Raw genomic sequence first — 24,594 nt, 5'->3', positions numbered from 1 at the left:
GAATAAACTAAGATAAATCCACACAATGGAGTACTAGGAGCTATAACAAAGAATGAGGAAGATCTCAATGAACTGACCTGGAGAGAGTTCCAGGATATATTGCTAAGTGAAAAAAGAAAAGTGGAAATGACTGCATATAGTGTGCTACCTTTCAATGAAAGAAAGAAGAGGATACAAGAAAACAGACATGTATCTGGTCATCCACAAAACAGACAGAAAAGATAAACCAGAAACTGAAGAGATTTGTTACCTACTAGTAATGGAGTGGGTGCAAAAAGGGTGGAGAGAAGTAGGGAATGAGAAGGGGGTAGTAAGAAACAAGGGGTGCCAGATACACCACTGAGTATACCTTTTGGACTATCTTTCACTCTTAGAACCAGCAATGAGAGAAGGAAAAAAAATCCAAGTAACTGAAAAGGGCATCAGTCAGAACTCGAACAACCTCAAGTGGCCTAATACAGAGGTAAATGGAGTCTCTGGATGAAAAGAGGACAAAAAAAAATTTGAAAAAATAACGGCCAAAAACTTTCCAAACTTGATGAAAACTATAAATCAACAGATCTAAGAAGCTCAACAAAACCCAAGAACAAGAAAATATGAAGAAAATTACAGTGAGATATCCCATAATCAAATTACTCAAAACCGGTAATATAAGAGAAAAATCTTAAAAGCTACCAGAGGAAAAAAAGACCAGTTATGTACAGAGGAACAAGAATAAAGATGAAAGACTTCTCATCAGAAACAATGTAAGTGAGCAAGACAGTGGAACACATCTTTCAGATACTGAAAGGAAAAAATTGTCAACCTAGAATTCTAAACACAGCAAAAATATCTTTCAAAAATGAAGCTGAGGGGCCGGCCCCATGGCCGAGTGGTTGAGTTCATGCGCTCTGCTTTGGCGGCCCAGGGTTTCGCCGGTTCAAGTCCTGGGCACGGACACGGCACCACTCATCAGGCCATGCTGAGGCAGCGTTCCACATGCGACAACTCTAGAAGGATCCACAACTAAAAAAAATACACAACTATGTACTGGGGGACTTTGGGAGAAAAAGGAAAAATAAAATCTTAAAAAAAAAAGAAGATGAAATAAAGATTTTTTTTTCAGACATACAAAAGCTGGAAGAATTAATCACCAGAAGATTTATACCACAAAAAATGTTAAAGGATATCCTTCGAAGAGAAGGAATTCATACCAAATGGAAATCTGGAGCTACACAAAGAACGAAGAGCATCAGAAAGAGTAAATACATGGGCAAATACGTACGATTATTTTATTATTTAAATCTTTAAAAAATATTTAAAATTTTTAAAAATCTTTAAAGAATAAAAAAACTTTAAAAAATATTTTAAAAAATATTTAAATCTTTAAAAATATTTTAAAGATTTAAAAAAGAAAAGATAATTTTAAAAGATAGTTGTTTAAACAAAAATAATAGCAATACTATAACATGATGTAAAAATAAAATGCATAACAACAGAGATCAACTCCAGTTCCAAAGATCAGAAGTAGGGATTATTCTGGGCCACAGTGGAGCACAGAGCTGAGGACTGGCAGTGCAAGCCCAAGGTAGGCTCAAGGTCACTCTTCTGATCCTTCCTGTTGACTAGTTTTGGGGAGGGTCCTGCGCCTTGGTTCCTGCTTTAAACACCTCATTTTACTCATGGAGTGGGTCTTAGCCTGAACAACTTCACTACTGTTGTTTGCCTGGAAAGAAAGCCTGTCATTACCTAGAGGTTCAACTGACAAAGGTGTGCTACTCATATGTGGAGAATTATTCCTAAGCTTACTAACCAGTGCCCAACAGAATTCCTAGCTGACAGGCACCATCACACGAAAAAATGAGTATCCTTCTTATAGAGAAGCTGATACAAGAAAAAAACTTCTTATATGGGGGTTGGCAGGTTGGCATGGGGGTTAAAAACTTCTTTACAGCATGCAATAAAGTTAAAGAAATGATAACCAAAACAAATTAGAATTGGTAGCGTCATATTCTGAAAAAAATTCAAAAATAAATAAATTAATTAACCAATTTCTTCTTTCTCTTGACCCTTCCCATACATACCTCACCCGCCTGAGATTCAGAAAGTTCCAGCAGGAAAGGAATTTCTGTGTCAAAATTAGCAAAGAAGCTAGTCCATTGACGTTCAAAAGCCACCAAATCCTAGGAAGAAAATGAAAAAGATAACGTGTTTGGTCAAATAAAGGAGGTACTTTAGAAAACCAGAATCATGAAACTGCATCTGATCTCAAAATACCAGATGATTTAAATATGTCATTTTAAATGGCAGTAGCAAACTACTGATACATGCCACCACATGGATGAAGCTCAAAAACATTATGCCAAGTAAAAGAAGCCGGATATAAAAAAACTCCATTTATATGGAGTAAGGTCCATTCATATGAAATATTCAGAAAAGGCAAATCTATAGAGACAGAAAGTAGATTAACGGTTTGCATCAGGCTTGGGAATAGGAATGGCGATTGACTGCAAGTGAGCACAAGGGAACTGTTTGGGTTGATGAAAATGCTCTAAAATTCAATTGTGGTGATGGTTGCACAACTCTAAATTTACTAAAAATCACTGAATTGTACACTTGAAATGAGTGAATTTTATGGTATATAAATTATACTTCAATAAAGCTGTTCTTAAAGAGGACACTAATGGCCCCCAAGTGCCTTACTTTAGCAACCCTTGTTGGAAAGGGAGTTATTATGAGGCCCCTCAAGGATGATACTACGTCTAGTGCCAAGAGGGTTATAATCAGTGAAAGTTTGTTCAAGGACAAATTAGTTGACCTTAGTTAGAAGTCCGGTGGGGCCAGGGGTGACCCAGAGCCCTCTCCTCCCTCAGCTTCTCCTCCCAGCGGCCATGGGAGTATGAGCAAGTCTACACACTCCCAGGTGACTTTCCTCTATGTGCAGCCTCCCTCCCTCCCTCATCCCAGCTGATTTTCAGCCTCCTCTCTGAACTTATTCCTGTTCCCAATCATCACACATTGCTTTTTGCTACTGGCTCTTCTTTAAAGCATCATCAGTTAACCAAAAAACATCAACATGACTTGCTTGACAAGATAGCCCTCAAGTAATATCTTTGACCTTATTTTGAAGTTGCTGATAATTTCTACTCAAATTGGACAGTTGTCTTCACTGTCCATCTCACACTGTGTACGTGTTAAGCCTGGTGCCTTGCTTGCAGCAGGCAATCCATTTGCTGCACCAAAACTGGCCAGATCTATGCTCTCTTCCATTTTTCTCCTCCAGTAGAGGATATACAAGTGCTCAGACCTATGGGCTCTGTGCTAGCCATGTACTGATTCTGTTTTTGGCCCTAAGCCTAAAGCACAATGGACCTCTGCTGGGAATTATTAGTGTAAACTACATTCTCACTAATGGCTTTGCTATTTTAGAGAGTGAGAGAGAGATGTATGAATATAGGTATACACATATATACATATATGTATATTACACATAATATATATTATATACACATATCTAAAATTATCTTCAGTAATGATGTAGGTGACAGTGCTGATACTGTTTTCTGAGCAAGAGAAGAGAAAATAAAAAGTAGATTTTAAGAAGTAATATAGGTATGGAGTGGCTCTCTTTTTAATAATTTTCTAGAGACACAAGTAATGACTAGAATTGCATTTAATTACTTTGGTTTGGGGATTCAAATTTTATTAAGAACATTTGTAGACTCACCACAAGAGATCCCTGCACACATTTATGGTCATTTTTATATATATATAGTAATTTTTATCCAATTTGGGATTTGCTGAGCTTCTTAGATCTGTGGGTTGATATATTTCACCAATTAAGAAAGTTCTTGAACATTATGAACTCAAGCCTCCTGCTCCATTTTCTACTTTCCTTCTGGGATTCCAATTATACTGTTAGATCCTTTAACATTGTTTGAGAACTACTGGATGCTCTGTTCCACTCCCCCTTGCTCTATTTCTCTTTGTCCTTCAGTTTAGAAACTTTCTATTGACCGATCTTTGAGTTAACTGAACTGTTCTTCATTTGTGTCTAGTCTGCTGTTAAACAAATCTAATGAATTATTCATTTCTAATATAGTGTTTTTCATTTCTAGTTCTTTTTATAGTTTTCATGTCTCTGCTGAAATTTCTCATCTTTTCATGCATGCTGTCCCCTTTTCTTTCAGATTCTTTAGCATTTTTATTAGTTACTTTAAATTCCCCATTGGTTAATCCCAACATCTGAGTCTACTTCTCTTCACTATTTACTTTCTTGACTATAGATGAAATTTTCTTGCTTCTTCATGTCTTATGAACCTTTTTATTATATGCCATTTTGCATAAAAGAACAGTAAAAAAATAAAGTACATAATATTTACATCTAGAAAGGTGTGCTCTTTCTTTTGTCAGGCCACTAGAATACGGATCTAAGTCAATTTGATCTATAGTTGATCTGGGTCTGGGTTTTATTGCATTTGTAGTTTGATTTTGTTCACCACTAAATTCAAATATTTTGAGGGTGGGGTCTGACTTCAGTAGAGACTTTATTTAAAGCACTAGGAAGATTCTGGAAATCTCTTTGTGTTTTACAGCTGAGCCACCAGCTTCCTGAATCATTGACAATCTCTCTCTGCTTTACAAGCTGGCTACCAGCTTTTGGGTTGCTAAGGAGTTCTCTTTGCTCTCCAGTCCCCTTGGCTCTGTCTACATAGGGAGATCTCTCTCTATCGTGCTGTCTTGCTCCAGCCTTAAGAAGGCAGTTGCTTATAGTTTGTAAATACCTGGAGTGCCTCCAAAGGGTTGCTCTCAACTCGCCTGCTCCAATCCAGATGATAGCTGAGTGTCAAATGCCTCAAGGGGGATGGTTGTTGCTCTCCTGCCTGGCCCCTAGCCTTTGACGTACTACTCTAAGCACTGTGAAGGCCTATGGGATAGAGCTGATGGGTAAGTGCTGACTCACCCACACACAGCCAGTAAAAGGTCTTTAAAAGGTCAGCTGATTTCTCCTTATCCCCATCTATGAGAGATTCCTCTTTCTCCTGCTGCTCCACTAGAAACAAGAACAGCATTCTATGAAGGACTCTACTTTTTTGGGAACCTAGTTTTTTTAGCTTTCTTTGCATCTTCAGCTCTCTAATGTTGGTTTGGTTTAAACTATGATTTTGTTGCTTATTCAGATTGTCTTGGTTGTTACGGTAAGAGTAACGATCTCTTTCAATTTTCTATATACCTAACTGGGAGTGGAAATTCATGGTCACTTTTATTTCTTATTTTGTAAATAGCCAGTTCCTGCTGTCCCCAATTCTCTACTGTTGTATTTTTCTTAGCGATTTGAAAGAGCTCTCCTTAGTGTAGCTGGTATAAATGTGCTCAACCATATTTTGGTACAAGAAATATTATCTAACTTTATTATTTCTAAATAAAATTAAATCTGACCTGAGCCTTCACTTTTCAGGATAGATGAGAAGTCCACTCTTAGACAGTAAATGGCTTCCCTCCCCTTCTTTGTGATAACACCTAAGAAGAGTAAGCTAATGGGAAGTCAGAAAACCAGGAAAGGGCTTGGTCACTGTTGCTTCTTCAGCTGCATGATGTCACTGTTGTTCCAGGTGCTCTCCTGAGCAGTCTCTCTTCACTGGCTCCAGAGATGCTTGCAGTGTTCTCAGAACTACAGTGCTATGTCTAGCCTCCATGTGTGACCTGCAGCATCCTGACATTCAGGACACTGAATTCAAGTAGGGCATGGGTCTCAGGTACTTGCTGAAACTCCTAAACTAAGTACTTATCTCTCTTCTTTATCTGTGGCTAAATTTTATTTATCATTCTTGCATTCTTAATGTCATAAATTTTTGCATTTTCACTTTTTTTCATAATTAGGCTCACCATGGGCTGATGATGATGACAACGATGACTAGATCTTTTCAAAGAACAAAAAGTTCAGGTTTTATTTTTGTTTTATATTCCTATTTAATTAGAAATGTTTAAACAGAATGGACGTTCAATTTTATCAAATGCCCTTTCAGCATCTATGGAGTCAGCATAAATAGCTCCAAGGAGAAAAATTAGTATAGTGATTACATTAATATATTTCCCAATATTAAACTAAACATTGAACCCTTAATAAACTCTATTTCATAGAATATTCTTTTAACATGATGCTGGGCTCTGTTTGCTAACATTTTACTTAAAATATAGGTATTAATATTCACAAGTGAGACTGGTCTGTAGCTTTCATTTTTTTCAGTTACTTTTGTTGGGTTTTGATATCATAGGCAATTTCATTAAAAGGCTGTAAGCTGTTCTCTTTCCATGCATATCTATCCATGGCCACTGAGAGACACTACTGAGCTGCTCAAAGTACCTATTCTTGTAACGTTAGTTTGGTATTACTCCTCACTGCAAGTTGTCCCACTTATCCTATTTTTTTCTTCAAAATTCAGATGAACAATTAATGCCTGACCTTCTAATCTAATCAGCAAATTATGGCCTGTGGGCAGGCCACACGTTTTTGTAAATAAAGTTTCCTTGGAACACAGACATATTCATTCGTTTAAGCATTGTCCAGGGCTGCTCTCAAGCTACCACGACACTGCTGAATAGTTTCAACAGAGATGCAGAGCACACAAAACCTAAAATACTACTATGTAGTCCTTTACAGGAAAAGTTTGCCCACCCCTGCTGTAATCCTTGATTCCTTTAAGCCATATCCCATCTTTTTTATCTTTTCATGCTAGAGAAAGAGTACAAAAAGACACCCTCTGTATTGTTTTCCTAAAGTCCAGCTCAGCAGAAAGAATGTTTTTAGATGAAAACCTAAACCCTGGATCAGGCAGGTGGCCTTGGTCTTACCTGAGGTGAGGTTTCCTCAGAGTGGAAGAGGTAGGATCATTTTTCCAGGTCCCTTCCACCCCCGAGGAGTTCAAGACAACCATCAGGGGAGAAACCGCTCAATTCTTTGACTAAAGCAAACTACAACATATCTTGCATTTCTTCAAGTTAAATACTATTAATGGATAATTGAGTTGGATATAATATTTATACATTAAATATAGTTTGGCTCCTTACCTCTGAAAGCAAACTCTCCAGAGACATAGAATCCATCTTGCTGTAGACATTCCACAGATTCAAACTCACATCCTGCAACTGCAACACAAAGGCAAAAATATTGAAATAATTGAGTCAATATCATTAAGACAATCAGAATTATTTTCTAATGTTCAGAAATGATTATCTTGGTGAAAACTCAGTGATTAGAATAATAAATCAAATTTTTATCAAATATATTAGAACCTATACATATTAATAAATGCTGTCCCATTCAAGGAAACTATCTTTTCAGAAACTCTGGTACATCTTTTGAATATTTTCAATGATGCGCATATATATATTTACATACATATACACATGTATATATATATGTATATATATTTTTTGCTTTTGTTTAAAATAAAATTTTAATCAAAATAATACATATTCATGGTTGTAAAAATTCAACTAGTACTAACAGCTTGTAATAAAATTTTAATCCCCTACTCCAAGTTTTCACAAACCCCAGTAGCCTCACTCCTCTGAGGCAACTCACTTAGAAATCTTTTAACTTGCTGGTATTACCTCCATATTCTGATAGAAGATGCTTCTATCACTATTTCTTGGTTTATCAATTTAGAAATTAAATACTGACTTATGGCGAAGACACAGCTCTTCCAAGCCCATCCCTATCCCCACACTTTTTCTACACACACACACACACACACACTCACACCCCCCCATAACATCATCTAATATCATTATATGGCTTATTGGTTACATCAGTAATTATTATTTATAATATTAAGACCCCATATATAATATTTACTACAGGCCAAATATATACTATACTTCTGTTTTCTTAAACAAATTTTGTTTCCCTAGAGTTACTAATAGTTTCATTTTTTTTCACTTGCATAATTTAAAAAAATCAATACTGAAGTTTTTTCTAACTGTCCCACCCAATTTACTAGTATGCTTATACTAGGGTTTCTCAATAGTGACACTATTGTCATTTGGGGCTGGATATTTCTTTGCTGTGGGTATTCCCCATGCATTGTAGGATGCTTAGCAGCATTCCTGGCCTCTATCCACTAGATGCCTGTAACATCCCCACCGCCCCCCCCCCCCGAACCCCCAGGCCAACCAAAAGTACTTCCAAACATTGCCACATGCCTTAGAAGCACAGGGGACAGCAAAATCATCACAAATGAGAAACCACTAGCTTAAACATAGCAGATAATCTGTCAATTCTTTTTCTTCTTCCTGCTTCATTCTGGTCTGGCTGTTGTGTAAGCTTGCTGCACAACTACAACTTTAACTATGAGACTTCTCTTTGCTGTCATCCTAGAGCTCTCAGATGATGGATTTGGCTCCATGGATTATTTGTCTGCTCTTTCTTGGTTAATTCCCTTGTTTGCTACAGCACATCCTGCAACAGCTTTCTATGAAAGGATTAATGGGAGGCAAACATTTTTTGAGTTTTAAACTGTCTTTATTTTGTCCTCATGCCTGATCAATACTCACTGATGCTCTTTCCATTCTTTTGGATTCTTTATTCTCTCTGTGCTTCATCTTAGATAGTTTCTACTGCTATGGCTTCAATGTGACTAATCTTGTCTGCAGTGTCTAATCTGGTATTAATCCCATCCAGTGTATTTTTCATTTTAGACATTGTAGTTTTCATCTCTAGAAATTCAACTGGCTCTTTTAAAATATTTCCTATGTCTTTGTTTAACATGTTCAATCTTTCCTCTAGTTTCTTGAACATATGGAATACATTTATAATAACTGTTTTAATGTCCTTGTCTGCTAATTGTAATATCTCTGTCAATTCTAGGTCAATTTTGGTTGATTACCTCATTATCAGTCATGTTTTCCTGCTTCTTTGTAAACCTGATAATCTTTGGGTGCTAGACACTGTGAATTTTACCTTGTTGGGTGCTAGTATTTCTGTATTCCTATAAACATTCTTGTGCTTTGTTCTGAGGTGCAATTAAGTTACTTGGAAACAGTTTGATCCTTTCAGGTCTTGCTTTTACGAATTATCAGAGGGTCTAGAGCAGTGCTCAGTCTAGGGCTGATTATTCCCCACTACTGAGACAAAATCTCCCTGAGGACTCTACCAAACGCCCTGCGAATTATGTGTTTTTCCCAGTCTAATTGGTAGGAACAGCACTATTCCCATCCTTGAGCATGCACCAGGCACTGTTCTCAAATACTTTCAGATGGTTTCTTCCCTCTGCCTTTGGTAATTATCTTACACATGAACGAGTGATCGATATTCTGCTGAATACTTGGGATGGCAGGGAGGGGGCAGGGGAATCTTGGCAGATCTTTGGAGTTCTCTCTCTGGACAGTTCTTTGCTCTTTAGTACTCTAGCTGCCTTGGTCTCACCAGACTCTCAGCTGCACCTCCTCAACTCAGGAAGTGCACTGGGCTCCACTGGGTACCCCCTCCTTGTGCCACAGCGTGGAAATCTTCTCGAAGTAGTAATAAGTGAGGGCAATCATTGGGGCTCACCTTGTTTATTTCCATCTCTCAGGGAATCACTATTCCTCATAGCCCAATGCCTAGAGTCTTGAAAACCACTGCTTCACGTATTTTGTTTGATGTTTGTTTTGTTTCGGGAAGGAGAGAAATCTGGTTCCTGTTGTCTTATTGTAGGTGACTTATTTTTTCTTCCTGGAAGCTTTTTATGATATTCTTTTATCTTTAGTGTTCAAAAAACGATAGACAGATTTAAGGTTTTCTTCCTCTCATTCACACTTGCTAAGTGATTTAATTTAAAAACTTTTATTTCTCTTTATTGCTGAAAATGTTTCTTTTTTTTTTTTTTAATTTCCTCCCTTCTGATATCTCTGCTCTATCTTTCTAGAACTCCTACTTGTCAGATATCAGACTTCTTGGATCAGTTCTCTGTGTCTTCTAACTTTTTTCTCTCTTCTTGACTTTTTTACTCTACATTTTAGAGATCTTCCTAACTTTACCTTCTAACCTGTCTATTGATTTTATCAATTATAAGTTTCCAGAACTCTTATTTTCCTTACATTAATTTATCACAACATAACACTTATTCTATGGTCACCAACTCTTACATTTCTGTGAGCAACCTAAGGAGAGTTTTGTGTCTTAAGTTTTCCTCTATATCTTAAATTATCTTTGGGTCTTTCTTACTCAAATGGTCTTTTTTTTTTTTTAATCTTGATCTTTTTCTTTCAAGGTACAGGTATTTAATCAAATGTCTGGAGATCTCTGGTTGCCTGTTTATATTTTCAAGTGGAGAGGCTGACTGGAAGCTTTATGCTCTCAGCAGATCATGTCAACTACCAGGAAGCTTTTCTTTAGGAAGGACAGGCAAGAGGCTGTTATTCCAGGATCCCTACCTCCTGACATTCTAAATGTCAAAATGTGGAGAGCTTTACTCTCAGGCTAGAAAAGCGACACCAGCCAATGAGTCCTCTTTGTCTTGTCTTATTTTTCAGTTTCTTCAGAGAACACTCACCCACTCACCCCTCTTCCCTGTTTTTCCTAAAGAAGAGGTGGCAGTCGGTAAATACTTGGTTGCCAGTCACTAGGGGGTGGGGTGGGGGAGGCGAAGACTATAACATAACAACTTTCAACTAATTCCTTCATTTGCAATATCACTAATTTCCATAATTTATCCTCCATTTTATTTTCTTCCTCCTCATTGATTCAATCTATTTGGCCCCTTCTTCCGTATTCTGCAACAGCTTTTCAAGTATGTCAACTGATTAGATTTTTTGGGGGTACTGAATTTGATTTCTTTTTTTTTTTTTTTTTGAGGAAGATTAGCCTTGAGCTAACTGCTGCCAATCGTCCTCTTTCTGCTGAGGAAGACTGGCCCTGAGCCAACATCATGCCCATCTTCCTCTACTTTATATGTGGGACACCTACCACAGCACGGCGTGCCAAGTGGTGCCATGCCCGCACCCGGGATGGGAACCGGCGAATCCCAGGCCGCCAAAGTGGAACATGCAAACTTAACCGCTGAGCCACTGGGCCGGCCCCTGATTTCTATTTTTAAATGCAAATTTTAATTCTACTTATGAATTTTGAGATTAAATTCTTTCCTTATGTCATCCATCTCCCTTTTTCATTCTTCTTGCTCCGCCTGCCATATCTCATTTCTCTTTTTACAAACTCCATTCTTAAAAAGTAAAAAAGAGATATTTTTCTCAATTTTTATTTCCTGGAGAAAATACTTTTTAAAAGCATGCTAATCTATCCCATATCTAATACGCTATGCTCTCTTTCTTATATTTTGTTGAATCTTTTCATAAGTCTTACTCTATCTTGCAATATGAAGATCTCACATTTGACAATAAAAAGGTGAATGAATGCTCACTCTATGGTTACTCTCATTATTCATAAGTTTGCTATTAGAATCCTCCCCTCGGGGAGCAAGTCAATGTAAATGTATATTACTAGGTCACAGTTCCAGCATCTGGAGAGTAAGAAGGAGGAAGTTGGGGGCAGGGAAAGCCCTAGCTGAGGAGCTTCCCTGTACCGCTTCCCAGAAAGAAGATATTCTCTATTTCCATAACTCAGTTTGGCCCAGACTAAACACCAAGTAAATGCTACGTCGGTCTGGCTCCCTTTCTCACGCTGGTACCTACCAGATCACCTTCCACACCACCTACTACACCTATCACAAAACATCCTGAGTTAATGACGTTCTCCTGCATATGGCCAGGCAATAAAATAGAAGTTTAAAAAAATTAAGTTATAAACATCTGTAGTTCTCCTTCTCTTAGCCTTCAAAGGAGGCAACAACCTTTCTGGCTCAGGCAGTTATCAGGCCTTTGATATGTGAATCAGAGTGGAGTAGAGAGTAGAAAGGCAGAGCTGATCAGTAGGCCAAATTGCTCCACACTTTGAAGGACCAGGAAGGACAGGGTAAGGAAAATAACTGAGGTTGGGGAATGAGATAGAGACAAAAGGAAAGCATTTGAAAGAATGAAAATTAGCAGCTACGGAGAAGGGCAGGATCTAGAGAAAGAGATCTTGAGAAAAGACTTACAGTAACTCTTACCATAGGATGTGTGCTGTTTCCTCCTCACTGCCCATCGCACTCCCTAAAACCACCACCCCACAGTGAAGATATATATTACCTCCTAAAGGTTTTTTGGAAGGGGGTTTCGTTCCTTTTGGATGTGACTTCATGGTGTGATGCATCTTAAGGTAAGAGCCAGAGGCCTGCCTCATTTTCCTAATGCACTACTTTCCAATGCTAATCTAGCAGCAGCCCAGGCATTAGGAGCACAGGCCTGAATCCAGACTCTCTAGACTGGACCCCAGCCCTGCGATTCACTGGCTATTAGCTCTGTGATTTTGGGGAATTCATTTAAGCTCTGTAAAATAGGGATGGTAACAGGATCTACTTGAGAGGGTTATTTTAAGAATTAAAGTCAATTCATATAAAGTGCTTACAATAGTGCCTAAAATATAAGAGGTACTCTATAAATGCCTAGTTTATACAATAGTTAAAAACAAATATTACCATTATTGCTAAAAATTTTAAGCTTCCTCTCTACCTCCTATGGCCTGCCTTCCTTCAAGCCCCTGCTCTTCTAAATTAGAGAGCATGACTTCCTATCAGGGGCAGCTCCCACAGCCTTGCTGATGTTCTGCTACTTGTAGTCAACGTGAGAATACTGTGGTTTGGAGAAGGAGAAGTGTAGTGGAAGCATTGTGCTCTCTTCAGCCCTACAGCCCATGCTCTTCTACATTACAGGGTCTGCCAGACAAGCTTCCATTCATTCCTGAGAGACGCTGCTACTTCTCAGAAAGAGGGGTAGGAACTAGCCCTGGGCCTTGCTTCCAAAGTTCCCACATACTCTATCTCTACTAGTATGCCCCCATTTTTAGCAGGTCAATGCTCCCTCTCCCTGGTTTCCTGTGCTGGGGGGACAGGCCACCTCAGTGGGGATCCTATGGAGGCACACGGATGCCTGTGATGGTGTTACTAACCTACCAGGCCATCCTCCCTAATGTGTACTCTGGATGACCCCCTCTCCTAGACTCATTCATTCACTTAACAAATATTTATGGGTCATCTCCTAGATGCAAGGAATATTAAATAAAAGATACTGTTCTGGGCTGGCCCCACGGCCAACTGGTTAAGTTTGTGCGCTCTGCTTCAGCAGCCCAGGGTTTCACCAATTCGAATCCAGGGCACAGACATGGCACCGCTCATTAGGCCATGCTGAGGTGGTGTCCCACATGCCACAACTAGAAGGACCCACAACTAAGAATATACAACTATGTGCTGGGGGGCTTTGGGGAGAAGAAGGAAAAAATAAAATCTTTAAAAAAAAAAAAGATACTATTCTTACCACTAAAGCTAACACTTTTATTCCTCTAGTACACTGTACGTACACAAAATTCTGCACTCTCTTTCATTGCTCTTGAATAGTTCTCAAATTATATAAATTTCTGAGATACAAACAACAACTACAAAAAGACTATTTTCGTTCTCAAGGAGCTTCCAGTCCAGAGATCAGGGGTTGGTGGGTGGGTGAGTGGGGGTGTGTGACAGAAGTATATAAGATAGGATGATAAAAGCTATAAGAGGAGTTAGCCTAGGGTGCTGCAGGAGTAGACTGGGAGAATAGTGAACTCAGAATGGGGAAAGGTGAGCAAGGGAGACAGAGAAGAACTCCAAGATGATAGAACACAGGAACTCAGTTTGGGGATTAGCCTTAAACAGCAACTATTTTCCGTTTCAAGTATTTTAACTTGCTCCAGGCTGTTGAGAGGTCACTGCTAGCTTTTCAGAGTGTTATACTAATGTACACTCACACTGAGGGCCCTTCATAAAAACAGCCCAGAGGCAGACAAAAACCAGGCATACTGCTTTTCATACATACCTCGTATTTCATGGTAAAAAATCCATCCCCTCCAATGCCCTCAAGTGCAAAGGCCTGTACAATTGGCCATTTCTCCACTACAAACATATCAAATATCTGCAAGTGACCTAAAGGAATCAAATACAACAACATGTATCAAATACCATCCTGGATATAAGAGTCTAAACCTGATCTAATGTGTTTAAACAGGCATCACTTCTCACAAGTTCACCACAGCCTCATCTAGTTAAATAAAATTGAAACAGATGAAATGGTTAGATATTAACACTGCAATACAAAATGAGAGACAAATAAAATTCAGACCATAAATAAGTTACATAAATTCAGATTTCTCTATAACATATTTTTACATTCTGGTTTCCTAAGTAAGTGAATAAGTGAATGAATAAATGAATAAACAAATAAATAAATCAATAGTGGCCTATTACATCTGATTTGCATCACTTAGTGGATATAATTATTAACAGATCCAAACTTGGCTCCTCTCCCTTAAGAAACATAGCCAACCAACTTCCTTAAGGGAAAATTAGCAAATCACAAATTCTCCTTTCTTATAACAATAGTTTCAATGTGGAAGGTTTTTTAAAAATAAGGTATAAGCACTGCTAAACCTGTTGATTTTTTTCCTGTATTTTTACACATCATTTTTGAGCCTCACTTTCAGCATATTTTTAATGGCTACCTAAATTACTATTTCTTACTACCAAGAGGCCCCATATCTACACTCTGCATACAATAAGTGGTACAGACTAGAAGGCAACTATGATAAATACCTTATCAGTTCTTCTACCTGACTGCAGGTGCACTGCTGTGATGCTGCAGAAACTTCAGTTACGAATACAAGTTTGCATAGGAAAATTCCCGAATTTCACCATGCTTGATCGTCTGCCTTTAGTAAAAATAGATCAGTGGGTTTCCCAGCTGAATGCCTCCACTTAAATGAGCAGTAGGGACCTTTGATTCACACATCATCCAAAGCAGGGTTCTGAAATGGTTTGCTGTCAGATGCTTACCTTGGGAGCTGTAAGGAATGCCAATTCTGCTACAGTCTCGAACCATGTCCACAAAGCTGGCAATTTTAAATTCTTCAGCAGCTTCCTCATCTTCATACTAAAGAGGAAAATTGGAAGGAAAACAGGCTGTAAGGAGACGTCATGCAAAGTCCCATATTTTCTCTGCATTTTATCAGAGTTGTCCCAAATGACATTTATAGAGGACTGCACCCAAGAGGGTGTGTCCAAAGACAACTTTTTGTGTCCACTGGTCAGAAACACTTTGTCATTCCCTTACCTCACACCACACACAGAAATCAACTCAAAAGGGATCAGACACCTAAATGCAAGAGATAAAACTTGTCCTCAAAAATCCCCCAAATGCTCAGATTGAAAGAAGGGTTCTTGACCCATATCATGGGTCACAATTTCCATGAAATCCTAAATCTCAAGTACCCAATTTAATTTCCAGCCAAACCCCTGAAAAGGGCCCAAAGGAAAACAGAAACAGATATCAAGAAATCTGAACACAGAAATGTCACAAAGCTTATCAAATTCTCCTGGGGCAGTTCTTAGGCACTGGTCCCCTGAAAGAATGGGCCCAAGCTGGTGATAAAGAAGCAGGGCAGGAAGGTAGGTTCACAAGCCTACTACCACAGTCCAATTTGAAGAGTCCCTTTTGTCTTCTTCAGGCACACAATTTATCTATAAGGTAGCTTCATAACGAAATATGAAAAGTTCCACTAAAACAGATAACCTTTTTTATGTAACCAGATTTTGCAATTTGATTTTTTTTTAAGGGCCTCCTGTTCCAGATCTACCCTTTCCTGAAAGAGTATACTTAGACTATCTCTAAGTGCCTATTCTATCTTTTCTCCTCACCTCATTTTCCGTCATGCAGTGGAAATGCAGATTTCTCCAATGTGCCACATAAGGTAACAGATAGCGATAGTTTACAGGATTACAGTACAGATGGACACTATCTGATTTAATCAATATAATCACATCTGTAAGAAAATGAAATTAAAACAAGATTGTCAAAGGTATTTCCTTCAAGACATTTTCTGCCCACATAATCATTAAAATTACTTCAGAGACAATGTAACAAAACTCTAAACCGAAAATTCTTTACTTAGGCAACATGCTTCGAGTGATGGCAGAACACTCAAGCATGGACAGCAAGGATTTCCTATTTCCCATGTGATGCTCCCACCACTGTGTTCCTCTGGTTACGGCAATGCAGGCACAGAATAAGTCAGAAGAACAGCCTTCAGGGTGTTTTGCAAAGTTCAACACAGTCAAACCTTGGTACCAAACTCAGCTGTGCACTTCACTGAAGAGATAAATACCAAATGGAAACTCCACATACTAAAGCCACGGAGGCAGGAAAACAGCACCAAACATGACAAGAGACTGGTTCTCTTGCAGACATCAGTGTCTAAAGCTCTTGGCTGTTGGCTCATCTGGCTGAAGACAACTGTGGGCCCAGGGACATCGCCTGTCAGCTTTGGGAAGGGCTGCTGTATACAGGGGTGAACTCTGTACACAGGAAAGGCTGGGAGGAAGGAAGCAGAGGAAGTAGAGATGGCTTCTATAAATAAATCAGCAGCTCACAGACTTAAGGAATAACCATCAGTGTTGGTAGGTCAAATATATAAAGCAATCCCAATGGTGCATATAAACCCAGATAAACTAACAGGGAGCCATCGAATGGAGCTGGAATATTAAAGCAGTTTGAACACTAAGAAAGAAAGCAGTCATACTTCCAGAAGAAACACAGAGGCTCCATTCCACGGCTCCACAGAAACCAGAGCCATTAAGCCTCCTCTCTAACAAGACGAGGCTGGGGAAGCTGCTGGCGGAGGTGGCTGGAGGTGAGAGAGGAGCACAGTGGCCTGGAGCTTCTGAGGCAGCAGGTTTAGGGCAACGCCAACACAGTAACACAGTGTGACAGACCCTAATCTACGAAAATATAAGACAAATAAATGTCGACTGCAGCTGACCACAAAGGTGGGCGGTCTCTTGAAATAAAGCTCCATGATGCTGGCCTTTCAAGCCACTCTGAGCTCCACACCTGGTCAGACCCAAAGTGTTCCAAGGAACACAATATGGAGTAGCCTCTTCACTGTTAACTGACTCTCGGGTAAGTGCTGGAGTCAAAAGGGGGCAAGGGAAGGGGGAATCTGGCTGGTCTTCCTCACACAGGCCCTCTAAAAGAGCCCTGCCCCGAATCCCTGGTACATCGCCTATTGAGGAGTGAGAGTCTGATGTCACTCGGAGAGCCTGAGGGCTTCCTTTGTAGCTTGTACTTTACACTAATGTGTAACATACCACAAAGAATTAGGATCCAATAAAAGAAATGATGTAACAGCTACTAAACCTAATAAAGCATTCTCAGGATGTCATAGGACTGCTGGCATCACTATGAACGAAGTTTAACAGAGTACACAGTCAGGTAAAAGAAGCAACCGTAAGAGAACTGGAAGAACATGTAAACTATTTTAAAGGTTTCTTTTTAAAATAAATCCTTTGTTTTGGCCTCTTTTCCTCTCATATAATTAGAGATTAAGATGTAAAAGCATAAATCTGGTGATATCAGCTATCCAACTACTTGAATTTAAAATACGAATTTGTTAATTTGGAAAATCATGCTCATTTCAGAAGCAGTCATTGTGCCAGGTGACAGCATAAAGACAAAGATAAGCAAAAAAGTGCACCTTTGAGGATTTAAACTATTTCCTTAATTTCAGTACTGTAATGTCCTTTGCAACCTTGGCTTTGTGAAATGTGTGGCTGGTATGAGCATTTCTTTTTATCTCTCTCTAAATGTGCTGCCAAGAGAATTCTTTCCAAAGCAGTAGATGCTGTACAGTGTAAGGCAATCGTCAAAATCAAGATCTGAATCTAAATTTGAATTGAAAAAAATTTAAAGGAAGGAATAATTTCAGCCTGCACTTCCTAATAAAAAGAAAATCTTTAATCAATCTGTAAGGATAGATACTATTAAGGACTTCACCACAGAAGAATTTTCACATCCATTAGACCAGAGCTCCTCCACCTCAGCACTATTGACAGTTTAAATCAGATCATTCTTGATTGCAGGGGGCTGTCCTGTGCACTGTAGGATGTTAGAAGCATCCCTGGCCTCTACCTACTCTGCCCATTTGTGACAATTAAAAATGTCTTCAGCTATTGCCAAATGTCCCCTGGGGGGTATAACTGCCCCCAGTTGAGAGCCACTGCATTAGATCCACAGCAAAATTATTTCAACACCAGATGTTTGCTTTCAGGCGTCCCCCAGCTGCTTCACAAGAGCTGTCTGTCTCTCACTCAATTTATCTATTTCTGTGTCTCCTGACCCGTCTGGCACACAAGTCATGATGCTAAATATGTGATATTAGAGATAGCTCCTGGGCATCAGCCCGCAGCAGCATTAACACAGGGTGAGTGTCTCAGAGCTGAAGAAAGAGGAATGTAAGCAGAAAGCCTGCATTGTAGTCATGGGCATAGTCATGAATTAAAGTCACACAGAAAACAATTCCCAAAGACAGAGCAGGACAAAGAGCCTTTGTTCCTAAACTGAAGATCCACATCAAGTCTTCCTTGTAGGAGTAGCCTGCAGGCTCATCCTTGATTCACAGCTGAAAGTGCTTTCACAGGACAATAGCACATAATCTGAACATCCCAGCATGTAGACGCAGTGGGCAATTCAGAGGAAAACTAGTACTTTACCAAGAAGCTATAAAGAAAAAGTGATATTCACTTTTTTCTCTATAGCTGATTTACTCAGTAAACATATTCTGCAAACTACTTGTCGCTAGTCTCTTACCATCCAGCAGATAACCAACAGGAGCACATTACTTAATGTATCAGCAAAGAAGAAATGCTACTTTTCATTAATAAAAAAGCAAAAATTTACTAGGGCTCCAGGTTATTTTAAATTTGATCATATTTTTCCATAAAAAGACCAGGAAATAGGATTCAAAGAAATAAATCACCTACTCCTCTCTCACATAAAATTTACCAATATATACTTACCATCTAGAACTTCTTCAGAAAATCCCGTTTTCTCAAAATCACTGATATTCTGATTGTACAAACCAAACAGAAGATAATTTGCCAGCTCTCTGCAGCCTTCGTTGTACCTGCTATCGATTCCTGCAAAGCAAAGAAGGCTCTAATCAGTTGTACTGTACTATGGTGAGCAAATGAGCCCCAATAGTTTGCCCCTGCTCAGCAAAAACCTGCTGGTTAAGTCACAGGCAGCAGCTCAGACCAGTGTTGTGTCAGAAACTAAATTAATCAACTCTCTGTGAAAGAAGCAGGTCTCAGCACAAAGTACCTTTACTGGGATTCAAGATCTATACAGTTGAGACGATCAAACAACACAGATTATTGAAGCTGTTAACTTCCAAAGAGCAATTCTTGAGGATAGAAAGAACCAAAAAATATAGTGCAAGTCCTGCCATGGGTGGTTAAAGATTTTGGAATACTCTCAGTTGGAACAAGAATGGGCATCAGAAAAATATTTTCTTCTCAAAGTGACCTTTAACAAACCACGTGGGATCAAATAAAGGAGGACTAAGGTGGTTTGAAAAGAGTTCAAAGTAAAGAAGAGGACAAGTGAATGGAACCACAGACATCCATCATTTCACAAATATTTATCAGGCCCAAGCCCTAGCGCTGTGCTGGAAGCTGGAGTGTGTGGTAAACATGCCTACAAATGGCCCTCGTGAAGCTTACAGTCTGGTAGGGTTAGGTCAGAGACAAAAGGAGATTAAAAAATACTGCCTTCACTCTCAATGGCATAGGCATACGTACTACCTGCTTCCTCGGTATCTGTGAAGGCCTAGAGCTATGGCTTGGGACAAGGACATGTCAAGGGCAGGAGGTAGCTGTCTACGTGAGGCTAAGAGGAAGGGGCTGGGGCAGAAGGAGCTCCAAGAAAGGAAATATGGCTGGAGCTTGGGAAACAGGACTGCCAATGGTCATTCAGACTAGCGAAAAGTGAAAAGTAATGGTCATTCAGACCAGAGGGGCCTAGTGACTGCCTGTGACAGGGGACTTCTAATATGAGAGGACTCCTTTCTCCACTGAGATCAAAGCAGCACAGCTCTATTCTATCCCATCCAAGACTTCAGTGAAGGGAAGGGTAAAAAAGAATCAAAAGCAGGAATGATCTGGCCTACTTAAGGCCCAAAGTTGAAAGTGCTGCAAAGTTAAAAATAACCAGTGGACTGGGCAGGCCTATATTCAGTATGTCCCCTTCTAAGGGTTCCAGTTACATAAATTGCCACATAAATTGCTAACATTAAGAAGACTGACCATTTTAAATTAAAGGCAAAAGAAACTACATGTAAGCACTGTGCTCTAGTTGACAAACTTGTTTCCCATAGGGGTATTATGGGCTAACAAACCTGACACTACTACACATGTATACTGGAATTAAACAAGTAAACTGATAGTGGATGGTAGGTGTCAAGTTTCTCACTGGTGAAGTGGTAGTTTACAGACAAGCAAGAGGAGGAGGCTAGAATAATTCATGTGGTAATGGGTTAGAGCTGGAGACATTAATATGAATTTGTGTTTAATACAGATAAAGATGGTTACATAACATTTATGGATGTGTGTATATACACCATTTAATGTATATACACATATTTCCTTACTGTGTCAGCTGAGAAGGCCTAGAAGCAATGACACCCCAGTATCAACAAGCACACTCAGTGCTCAGATCTTGGTTTCTAATACCATTCTCCAATAAAAGGAACCAGGGCTCCCTAGAGAAACGGCTGATTCTAGGATTAGAGCAGGAAATATACAAAATAAGCCTGGAGCATCTTATAGTGCCAGAAAGTATGGAAGTGCTAAACAAACAAAAACTTTGATGTCAAAGGGAGGGACACAAGAGCCAACTGAAAGAGCTCCAGGGGCCAGCCCTGTGGCTGAGTGGTTAAGTTTGTGCGCTCTGCTTTGATGGCTGAGGGTTTCACTGGTTCGGATCCTGGCCGTAGACCCAGCACCGCTCATCAAGCCATGCTGAGGTGGTGTCCCACATAGCAGAACTAGAAGGACCTACAACTAGAATATACAACTGCGTACTGGGGGGCTTTAGGGAGAAGGAAAAAAAAGGAGCTCCAAATGGCCAAAGCTGAAGCAATTTGTAAAAGTGGTGGATTACAACTCAAAGCATAAATGAAGTAGTACTGGATTTTAACTCAAAGTATAAAATACATATCCATGAGTCCATACTGATATAAATAGATGATTGAATAAATAAATAGATGGGGGAAAAGAGAAAAATGTCCCATGCAGAAGAATTTCAAATAATATATGTAGATACTCCCTTCCTCAAGGTGATGAAGCATAACTCCCCACTCCTTAAGTATGGGCTGCACAGTGACTTCCAAAGAGGACAGTATGGAAGGAGCAATGGGGAGAGTACTTTACAGTGCAGAATCTGACAAACACTATCTCAGCCAGGCAATCAAAATCAACATAAACAGTGAAAAGTCATGCTGACAGCATGTATCTTTGATATCACGTGATAAAAATGGCATGTTACTTCACTGGTCTTCCACCCCAAAACCCATAACCCGAGTCTAATCATGAGGAAAACGTAAGAAAAATCCCAATAGAGGGATATGCTACAAAATACTTGATTAGCACTCCTCAAAACTGTCCAGGTTATCAAAAACAAGGAAAGTCTTGTCACAGTTAAGAGGAACCTAAGAAGACATGACAACTAAATATAACGTGGAATCTGGGATGGGATCCTGGAACAAAACAAGGATATTAGGTAAAAACTAAGGAAATCTGAAGAAAGTATGGGCTTTAGTTAATAATAACGTGTTAATATTGATTCATTAATTGTGACAAATGTACCATACCAATCTAAGATGCTAATAACAAGGGAAACTGAGTACCCAGAATTCTGTACAGTTGTCCCTTAGTATCTGAGGAGATTAGTTCCAGGACCCCGCCCTAAGGATACCAAAATCCATGGATGCCCAAGTCTCCTAGTTGGCCCTTGGAATCTGTGGGTCCCATATACAATCCATGGTTGGTTGAATCTGTAGATGCCAAACCTGAAGATACAGAAGGTCAAATGTACTATCTTTGCAGTTCTTCCGTAAATCTAAAACTATTCTAAAAAAATTAAAGTTTATTAAAAAAAACAAAAACAGACTGACCATACCAAGTGTTGGTGAGGTGGTATAAAAAATGGAACTCTCATGAGCTGCTGGTAAGAATATAAATCAGCACAACCACTTTGTATGCAAATGTTTATAGCAGCTTCATCTGTAATAGGCAAAAAAAAGAAACCCAAATACCCATCAATAGTTGAACGGGTAAACAATATACAATAAAATACTAATCACCAATAAAAAAGGAATGAACTGTTGATATATGTTACAATATGGATGAATCTCAAAATAATTATGCTAAGTGAAAGGAGTCAGACAAGAGTAAACACCGTATGATTCCATTTATATAAAACTAGTTAGTTAATGCAAACTAGTGTATAGTAACAGGAGGCATATCAGTAGTTGCCTGTGAGTGGGGAAGGGGCAGAATGCAGACTCTACAAAGGGGCACAAGGAAACTTGGAGATAATGGATATGTGTACTATCTTAATTGTGGTGGTAGTTTCACATGTGTATACATATATCAAAACTTATCACATTGTACACTTTAAATATTGCAGTTTACTCTAATTATATCGCCATAAAGCTGTTTTTAAAAAACATTAGCAGAAAATCAGTTAGAACATTTCCTACACCATAATAACTAAAGACAAATGCTAAAGTGCAAGTGAGCTGAGACAGTTTCTTGGAAGGGTATTCCAGAGATTAGAAGCTGAGATTAAATCAATCAATCAAAAAACAATGAGATGCTACAACAATTCTAATTACTCAGAAAAGCACAATTCACTAAACTTTAGAAGCTATTTAAAAATATATAGTCCCTCACTGATTTCTTGTTTCACTTTCACAGAAAGTTCTGTCTTGAGAGTTTATTAACTTTTACCTCCATCTTCATACCCAATCTCAAACACATCAATTTCTGCAACATTTGTGTTTTCATGAAAAATATATACATTTTTTGGTCTCATGATATTCTTATAAATGGACCTTTTCTCAATCCTTTAGTATTCTATATTCGAGTAGTCCACATGACCAATTTTATGCTGCTTACTTTTACTAGGTTGGGCCTTAACTAATAGAAATAATAGCATAAGTACAATAAAAAACAGGTGGTTTTATTCACTGGTAAATTCACGGCAAAGAGAGCCTCCACTCCCCTGATGGCTGCAGCTAGAAAGAGAATCTGGCAAGCGTTGTTTAAGCATTTGAAACCTCTGGCTGGAATTCCAGGTCCACCACAAACTGTGTCTCTATGGAGATTCACCAACCTCTGGGCTAAGTGAGTGGTGGAGTCAGGATTCAAACCCAAAACCTCCTGGCTCCAAAGTGCATGTTTTTAACCACCCTCAACACTGCCTCTCATATGTTTAATGCAAGTGCTGTTAAGTGAGAAAACAATATCATGCACAAAATATCAGAGGAAAGACAAACAAGAAAATGGTAGCAGTTTGCTTCTGATAAGGAAATTGGGTGGTTGATGGACAAACCACCTGACCTAACAATTCCACTTCTATGACTTAATGCTATGAATATAAATGAAAATGAGATAAAGAAGGACATCAATCTGATACAGAAAAATCTCCGAGATATATTGTCAAGTGAAAATTTAAAAATCAGGTTAACAACAGTATATATAAAATGTTCCCATTTGTGTTAAAAAAAAAATACAGCTAACAATGTTATCTCTGGGGAGTAGGACTGGGTATCTGGTATGGTTAGGAAGTTCTGTTCATTACTATTCATGTATTGTCCTAATTTTTAAATTATATGATGTATTTTCATAATAAAAAAATTTTAAAGAACAAATAAATGCCCAATTCTGCCACTCTATGGCCCTGAGTAAGTCTGTTTCATCTCCCGGAGTCTCAGTTTCCTCCTCTGTAAAGAAGGAACAACACTGCTCCTTTGCAAGGTCGCTGTGAGGAGAAATGAGACAACACGTTCAAAGCGCCTGCTGTGTGGCAGGGGCTCCCTATCTCACTGATATCTCACCTGACCTCATTAAAACAGCAACAGATTTCAGGGGAACAAGAGCTTGGAGAAGGACACTAACTCACAGCTTATCTCACAACAATATTATTATTATCTTCCTGTGAACAGAAGCCAAGTTGCCCCAGCCCTGAGTCCCACCTTGTTAAAAGCACTGACCTAGGATGCAGAGGATCCCATCTGGTTGAGACTTGCTGCTCTGGGTCAGGATACTCTGAACCTGGCGGAGTCGGCTGCAGCTGCAACAAGAACAGAAAACAGCTCCCTGAGGCCAGCACATGAAGGCATGAGGAAGAGGAGTGACTGCTAGGGATGGAAACTCGTTCCTGTCTGGTTTTGGTATTAGAACTATAACAATGAATTGGGAAGTGCTCCTTTCTCTTCTATTTTCTGGAAGAGATTATACAGAATTGGTCTGACGACTAAGTCTGAACTGCTGATTACAAATTGGATGGTCAGTGGCTCTCTAGCTCAACAGAGGATGGAGCCAAAGGCCCTCTCATGGTCTATGCTGGACAGGACTGGGAGCTCAGCAGCCGACCAGAAGGAGCTCCAACGACTTC

The 24,594-nt window shown here is 39.2% G+C and overlaps 1 protein-coding gene across 6 annotated transcripts in view; it reads right to left on the bottom strand.

Annotated features, from left to right (window-relative positions):
* Positions 1-24,594, bottom strand: part of DNAAF9 (dynein axonemal assembly factor 9) — a 155,727-nt gene that overhangs the window by 111,352 nt on the left and 19,781 nt on the right. For 4 of the 6 annotated variants that reach the window (XM_070587938.1, XM_070587936.1, XM_070587937.1 and 1 more), the window contains exons 2-8: positions 24,191-24,270; positions 18,933-19,052; positions 15,777-15,901; positions 14,916-15,012; positions 13,903-14,009; positions 7,048-7,125; positions 2,064-2,162 (exon numbers count right to left, since the gene is read on the bottom strand). In XM_070587938.1, coding sequence (XP_070444039.1) covers positions 2,064-2,162; positions 7,048-7,125; positions 13,903-14,009; positions 14,916-15,012; positions 15,777-15,901; positions 18,933-19,052; positions 24,191-24,270 — 706 coding nt within the window. Of the gene's footprint in view, positions 1-2,063; positions 2,163-7,047; positions 7,126-13,902; positions 14,010-14,915; positions 15,013-15,776; positions 15,902-18,932; positions 19,053-22,092; positions 22,192-24,190; positions 24,271-24,594 lie in introns of those variants that run through there. The other 2 variants (XM_070587939.1, XM_070587940.1) reach the window with 1 other exon arrangement.

Source organism: Equus przewalskii, chromosome 21 (genome assembly GCF_037783145.1).
Source record: "Equus przewalskii isolate Varuska chromosome 21, EquPr2, whole genome shotgun sequence".
Lineage (NCBI taxonomy): Eukaryota > Metazoa > Chordata > Mammalia > Perissodactyla > Equidae > Equus > Equus przewalskii.
Note: the sequence above shows the minus strand (reverse complement) of the source record. Positions and strands in the feature narration are given on the sequence as shown.